The 7,808-nt window shown below is 32.1% G+C and overlaps 1 protein-coding gene across 1 annotated transcript; it reads right to left on the minus strand.

Annotated features, from left to right (window-relative positions):
• Positions 1–4,629: 4,629 nt before the first annotated feature.
• On the minus strand, positions 4,630–5,902 carry LOC114725848 (transcription factor bHLH75-like). Its single transcript, XM_028912418.1, has 6 exons — positions 5,669–5,902; positions 5,394–5,522; positions 5,252–5,317; positions 5,016–5,084; positions 4,841–4,921; positions 4,630–4,748 (listed from the first exon to the last, which is right to left on the minus strand). The coding sequence occupies exons 1-6, from the start codon at positions 5,900–5,902 to the stop codon at positions 4,641–4,643; spliced, it is 687 nt and encodes a 228-aa protein (XP_028768251.1). The 3' UTR covers positions 4,630–4,640.
• Positions 5,903–7,808: the final 1,906 nt, after the last annotated feature.

Genomic DNA, 7,808 nt, shown 5'->3' on the forward strand with positions numbered 1-7,808 from the left:
GGACGGTCCGACCGGTCAGACCGTCGGCCGGACTCAGCCACGGCTCGGTTTTTCAGTGGGAGCCGTTTTTCATATTAGACCGTTTTGAACCGGAGAAAAGCAGCTTTCTGACCGGAACCCGCTTTTAAGCCGGAAATCGGAACGGATCTGTAAGAACCGGACGGCTAAACTTGTAGAGGGAAATGGGTGAAGAAAAACCAGAAAAAAAAATCGAGAAGGAGATGGATGAAGGTTTGTGGCCGTGTCTTGGTCCAGCTCCTCCAGTCCCTGCTCGTCTGTCAGTCGTCTGATGTGTGTTTCTTTGTTTCAAAATCCAAGTTGAATGAAATACAATGACCAAGAAGCTAACAGCAACGAGAATGTGAGAGATAAAGAAGAAGAAGTTAGGAGGCTGATGGTAAAAAAAGGTGTGAGAAGCAAAAATAAAAAATTGAACGGGGTCAGAATATGTGAATTGAAATAGTGTGAGAGATTAAAGTTGATTAGACTATTTGTCAGGCAACACCAGATTGGGGCAGGGAGTAGGCTGAAGCTAAACTAATATTTTAATATTTTTTTACTTGACGGTTGATATATGGACATGTATATATGGGCGAAGCATATTGTAATGGTAATTATATTACATTTTTTGATGTTTTATTCTTAATTTTTTATGTATCTGTTGTACTTGTATTATTATATATGTATATAATATTATTTTTATTTAATTATTATGTAACCGGTCCGACCATCGGTCTGACCGATCCAATCGTTTAAACCGTGACCTGTTGATCTTTCCGGTTTGATGTCCAGTCTGGCTTTTAAAACATTGATTGAAACTCCTTCGCTATTATTTTTTCTTTTCGAGAAATCATAGGTTGGACTCATTTAATTAAGATGCATTATAAATAATATATAACAAAATATGTTTTTTTACCTGGAAACAAAATATTGAAATGCCCCCCTTCCTTATTAATTTTTTTTTAAAGAGAAAAAAAATTGAAGATGTAACAATCTAAGTAATGATTAGGGGTAGAAACAGGTCAGGTTAGACTAGGCCTCACCCTTAACAGGCCAAGCCTGTGGTGAGACCTGTTGGCCTGAGCCTAACCTATGGTCTATGAAAAGCCTTTTATTTGGGCTGGACCTGGCCTGTAATCAAGCTTGCCCTGTTAAGAAGCGTGTATTTTTAACAAATTGTAAACATACATGAGTCAATTCAAAATTACAATAACTTAATCCAAATTATCCGAAATACAAACAAAAAATATAAAATAATCAAATTAACACAATTGTTCTTGTTACAATTACAACAAATCATCAAACAGCAAAACATTAAATCTTCAACACAATTTTTTCTTCTTGTTCAAACACCTGAGAAGAAAAAATCAAATATATATTTGATTATAACAAAATTTAATAACTAATAAATATAAGAAATGGTATTATTTTTAGAATTCAAAATTTGTACCTTTGATTTCTTTTTCAAACCATATTTATTGCGAAACCAATCCCTACTACAAATAAGTGTTTCAAATTTCTAACACTTGTAAATTTACAATTTTAACCTAAAAAAAAAAAAAAGCTTAGGTCACCTGACAGGCCTAACAGGTTTATTATCAGGCCTGAGCCTGGCCTAATAAGATAAATATGTCTTTTTACAGGCTCAAGCCTGTTCTGATAGTTAAATAGGCCAGGCCACAGGCTCCTGATAGACCACTTCTAGCAATGACAGAGGGTTTGGGCCGGCTGCTTTAACCAATAACCACAACCCATGAGCTGAGTACGATGATGGGTGGAAAACTTCATTGGGTCAATTGGGCCAATTGTGAGAGTTCTAATGGATTGGGCCGGTTGCATTAATCATAACCCATGCCCCCCAAGTTCTATGCATTATTGTACCCCAAAAAAAAGTGCTTGCGTTAACCATGTTTTGTTCCTTTGTTATTGGATCTAGAGTTTCAATTGAATTGTTGCAAACCATGACTTTAATTCCCTACATCTCTAATTTCAACTAATCAATCTTTGTCTTTGATAAAAAATAAAAATAGAAATTTAGTCTTTAATTACTATTCAGTTATTAATTTTGCCCTTAGAATAATCTTTTTAACTTGAAACAATTCGACTCCTACTATTTCTTATTCACCTAATAAAATACTAAATTCTAACTGGTTATAATTATTCTAAATGGATAATTTAAGAAAAGGTTTATGAGTTAAAGTTATATTTTCTCATTATTCTTTTAAACCCGTAGTATCCCGTACGTGTGAGTTCACCTTCCTTGCTAGTTAAGAATCCCAAAATTTATTCATGAAGCCATTGATCTATCTACAATCTACAATTCTCGTGTTGTTATCACACCGCCATACGTCTCTAATTCATCAGCTTGTCCACATCAAGGTAATTTCCATTTAGCATAGTTGACACTCTGATCTCTTTAACACTCTTTTATTATTTTCCAATTTAAGTTCATTAATTTATTTGAAATGAGAATTTAAATCTTTAACACCATCAAAGGAAGGGCAAGACTCAATACAAGAGAGACAAGTATATATTCATTTGCAAATATTCAACTAATAACAATATAAAATAATGAAGCAAATGTTATATACTACATCCGGTCCTAATTACAAGAGTTAGTTAACTAATTTGAGAAGATTAAAATAAAAAGTTAGGTTAGTTATTTGTAATAAATAGGTGTTGTTTTTCCTAAAATATCTTTACTAATCAAATGTATTAGCTATAACTACCATTGTTAGAAGGACTACCTTGAAAAAAATGCATAAATATGAAATACAAAGTAAATTGGGGTCTTATATTTAGGATCAAAATACAAATTAAATAAGGTCTTATATTAAGAATCGGAGGTAATATATGTTTATTGGCGTAGCATTATTTCTCCTGAGCTAATTGTACCAAAAGTGGTGAGGCTTGTGATAGAAGTCCCTCAAAAGCTAAATTAAATAAAACTTCGGAAAGCTATACTCTAATATAATATATATCATAATTAATCATATTCAAGTCAGGCAGGGTTTTAAAAATCCTCTAGCTACTTCAATTTTTTGTGTCGGACGGGTCACTCTGAATTGAAGTGTCCCTTTTAATCAAGTTGTCTGTAACATATATACATACATACCTCTATATATATGTGTGTTATTTAATGCAATGTATTTGCCCTTTCACAGCTCGGCTCCATCGATCCCACCGTTTCAATCTCTCGTCGGTAATTCAGATGTCCCCATCACCAATATATACTCTTCCGATCCTGAATATAAGACCCAATTATTAAATTAATTTTGGTTCTAAATATAAGACTCATTTCTTATATTTATTAATTTTTTTTAAATTACCTCTATAGATACTTCTTCAACCATAATCAAGTAGAAGAGGGAAAATGGGTATTAAGAAAGATTATTATGGTGTCTTAGAAAAAATGTATTACTTTTTTTATAATTAACTAACTTACCTAACTTCCTTAATATAATTAAATTAGTTAAATGGATCTTATATTAAAGATCGGAGAAGCATATATATATGGATCATATCTAAGTACACTTTTCTGTTTTTTGGTAGAAGTAGACTTTTTTTTTTTAAAATTAGGTGACAATATCTAAGTAGACTTTTTGGAAATAAATAATTGAGTGGACTCTATATGATTTCGATGAGTCCCATGCATCTTAATATTGCTAGAAACATCTTCATCATCTGTTTAATCTCCGTCATCTACGTACTGTCGTACATGCTTAGTCATTTGATGACCCACATTTCAAGATAAAATGTTCCGTAACTTTCAATTGAAGAAAAATGCGCGTGTTTGTGTGTGTATGGTTTAAAAGTTTATGATCACCGACAGTACAGAAGGAAGAGGGATCGTTTTCAAAGGTTTATCAAAATCACATGTTGTCCCTGTCAGGGTAATGCATGAGAAAGGGATTCATGCGTAGATGATTCTTTCTAGGAAGTTGTACTCCTTTATATTTAATGTGATAGCTTTGCATGCTTAGCCCCCTCTTCTATTGTGTACCAGCCTTCATTAAATTGTGAGCGATATGAAAGGGATTGCAATCGATCTCGTATCAGACAATATTTATAGATATATATAGTTAATTCCAAAAAAAGATAAATACAATAAGAAATTTTGAAAACAAGAAAAAACAAAAAGAGATTCATGAGTATCTACTGGGTTAAAAAGATCTTTTATTTTAAAGAAAGTTATTAAAGTGTAAGAATTTACGACCAACAATTCAGCTTTTTTTTTTAATTTAAAAATGGATTCAAAATTCACCCAAACATTTGATATCATGTTACTTAAAATGAACTGTATTTCGCTCTTTTCTTTTGGGAAAAAAAATCAATCAAAAAACCCTTTGCAAATAGTCCTTTTCAGAGCCATCATCATTCATCAACAGATTCTGATCGATATATCAATAGGCATCCAACTGAAAAACCTACTAACATAAAAAAATCAATATATTCACAGTCCATGAAGAAATTTGTACCACTCAATTGGAAACTAAAATCGCGTAGCATCTGATATTTTATCAGTCAAACATTAATTATTGAAGCTGCTTAAAAACGACTCTCCATGATATAGTATATGCCAACATGGCAGTCATATGCATTATCCCAAATAACACGTACGATTGTCCAAGTACAAGATATTAATGAAGTGGCCACGTTGGATTGAAATAAGAGTACCCTCCATAGCCTTCTTCTCCCATATTCTTCTCCATCTCTTGGGCTTGCCAAGTACTGTTATTATCGTTCCTCTGCGACATAGAGAGTTAATTAAGCTCATAAATTAACAACTTTAGGTCTGACCTTTAACTATAATTATAATAGTATAGGCAATGAAGGATACCGGGAAGGTTTCGGTGACATTGAACTCAGAAGCGTGGAAATCATAATGCATGGTTGCTGCTGTAAGCTTCATGGAAAGAAACTGAAAATGAAGGGAAGATCTTATAGTTCAGCGTGTTTGGATAAAATTCTCTTCTTTACCTTCAGAAAAGCAATATTCTGACATATGTTCTCACCTCAATCTGTTGTTGCAGAGATTGAACATAATCTATGATCACATCTAACATCACCGCCATACCCATTGTCTGCAAGTTCTCAAAAATGACATGATGATCGAGTTATTAACTTATTACGTCGTATATCGAACTAAGATTCCCCCCCCCCCCCACCCAAACACACACACACCCCAAAAAGGATAGGATAAGGATAGTTTAGAACATCTGATAATATTTGTGTGTATGTATATACTTACCTTGTAGCAACCTGGAACTAATTCTTGCAAACATCTTAGCTTCTCGTTGATTTTCTCTCTCCTCACCTAGCAAAGCGAAAACAAAGAAGGTATTATTTTCTGGAATAGATCCCTTGATTTCCTTTAATATTTGAAGGTTTACCCTTTCTGCTAAACTGTGGCTATCAGTTGCTTGGCCTCTTTTCGCTCTTACATGGATGACGTCTTTTGGTTTCTCTTCAAATTCTAGTCTGTCACTGTTTTTTCTCTTCCTTTTGCTCATAACCAGGCTCTGCAGAAATGGGAACAAAATATAGGTGAAAACATAAGCACGAAGAAAGAAAGGACAGAAGTAGATGATATGATGTGTGTGTGTGTGTGTGTCTCTCTCTCTCTCTCTATATATATAGATATATTAATATATGAGGCGTTCTTAACCTTGTTCTTGTCAGCAGAAGAAGTTGCAGAAAATGGAGGAGAAGAATCCAGCAAGGTTTCTGATATAGGCCACGTTTCTACATCTTGGTGAACATAATTAGGAGAGACAGAAGAGTGAAGAGCCTGTGGATAAATATTGTTGGGGCCGAGAGGGAGATTAAGGTGTTGATCCGAGAAGGAACCATTGAAGAGAGCCATGAGTTGTTGAATATTGGATGAGGAATTTTCCTCCATCTTTTGCTCATCACCCTTCACTTATACTATCTTCACAAAAGCGTCCAATTTGGTGGGATAAGGACATAAAGGACGGTCTTCATAAATAAAAGCACTTCCTTTTCATTCACCCTTTTTTTATTTATATAATTTAGATTTAGATTCTTTTGATATGGCAGTAACTGAAGTCTATATCAATATCATAGATATCATAAGTAAGATATATGTATCCTTTCCATCTGAAAAATATGAATATACATATATATGAGATAAAATATCCAGATCTATTAATTTATATATCATTTCAAGGGGACCTACAAGAACATGATTTAAGATGACTAGATTCATATATACCTCTCGCCTTTGAAATGACACTGCCAATGATGAAGATGTTATTGTCAAACTTTGTCGTTTATTGACAATTTCCATGATTTGCTTTTCAAGAAGCCATAGTTTTTCCTCAGTACGCATGGTAATAGAAGTTAAAGATAAAGTTCACGTCATTACATAATCTAGATATTTATAAATAATTGCATTTAGAGAAGTTTTTGAATTTCAATCTATATTTTAATTAGAAACAAGAGTTTATTTCCAGCTGAAATAAAATTTTTTGGAGGTAGTTACAGTTGTATTTTAATATTGAAGATGCTAAATGAATACGAATATTTATAACATACTCAATTATTCATATTTCAATTCTTGGCCTGAAAGAGTACAGTATCCAACTCAAAAGAAATATAAACTATGCTCCAATCTGACCTTAATTCGACAAATACACAATTTTTACTTGAAATTGGGTTCTTTTTACCATAATTTAAAATCATGCTCTAAACTGTTTCCACCAGAAGTCCTTCTTATTCTTAATTTGTCAAAAGTCTAGCATATTAATTTCAACTTCAAGGGGAGAGAAACCTTGATTATAAAATACTCTCTCATGTCTTTATCATTAGATCGTTTTTCACGATCTTTAATATAAGACCATTTGTCTAAAATCTTAACATTGTATTTAAATGTTCTTTGTTGTGATGGATACGTTTTAACTAACAAAACAACTTTCTAATCTATAATAGATTTTAAAATTTTAATTAAATTTAACGGGATTCTTTACTTATACTACCTCTGGTCCTTAATATAAGACCCCGTTTGACTTTTTGTTTGGTCTTAATTATAAGATCCCAATCTATTTTGTCTATCATATTTATACATTTTTTTCCAAGATAATCCTTCTAATAATGATAATTTTACCCAATACACTTAATTAGCAAGGATATTTTAGGAATAACAATACTTATTTATTACAAATAACTAATTTAACTTACTTCCTTAATCTCCTCAAGTAAGTCAACTGGGTCTTATAATTAGGACCGGAGATAATATAAAGTTTTCATTATAATGAGGGACCAAAAAAGTATTTCTTATAATCGTAATATTATTTGAGTGATAGACATTGGACAGCAATCATAGTTTGATAAATTAGTATTTCCTCTAGTTCAAAATATAAGCTAAACTTTATCCATTGCATTTATTAAAAAACTAATTAAATCAATTTAAAACAATAAATATGTAAGTCATATATTTGTTTTTCCTAATATACCTTTATTAACAAAGAGAATAAATAAAAGATATAATAAATGAATTAAAGAGGAGAGAGAATATATGGGGGTAAAATTGAAAAAACCTCATTGAAAAAACCTCATTAAATGCTTGGACAAAAGTGAATGTTATCTTATTAAAAAAAAACCCTTTTAAGAAAGTTTAGCTTATATTTTAAACCAGAGAGAGTATTACACAGTTTTGATTCTTTTTTGCTAACTATATAGTTTTTATTCAATAATTATAGTATGGCCAAAATGAACTCCATAATTAGAGTCATCCTAACTAACAAATTTGTGAGCAATGTTGACAGGAAACTTTCTCTTTATGGAAA

This window comes from Neltuma alba, unplaced genomic scaffold (assembly GCF_004799145.2).
Source record: "Neltuma alba isolate B1F8T4 unplaced genomic scaffold, ASM479914v2 tig00012284_pilon, whole genome shotgun sequence".
Lineage (NCBI taxonomy): Eukaryota > Viridiplantae > Streptophyta > Magnoliopsida > Fabales > Fabaceae > Neltuma > Neltuma alba.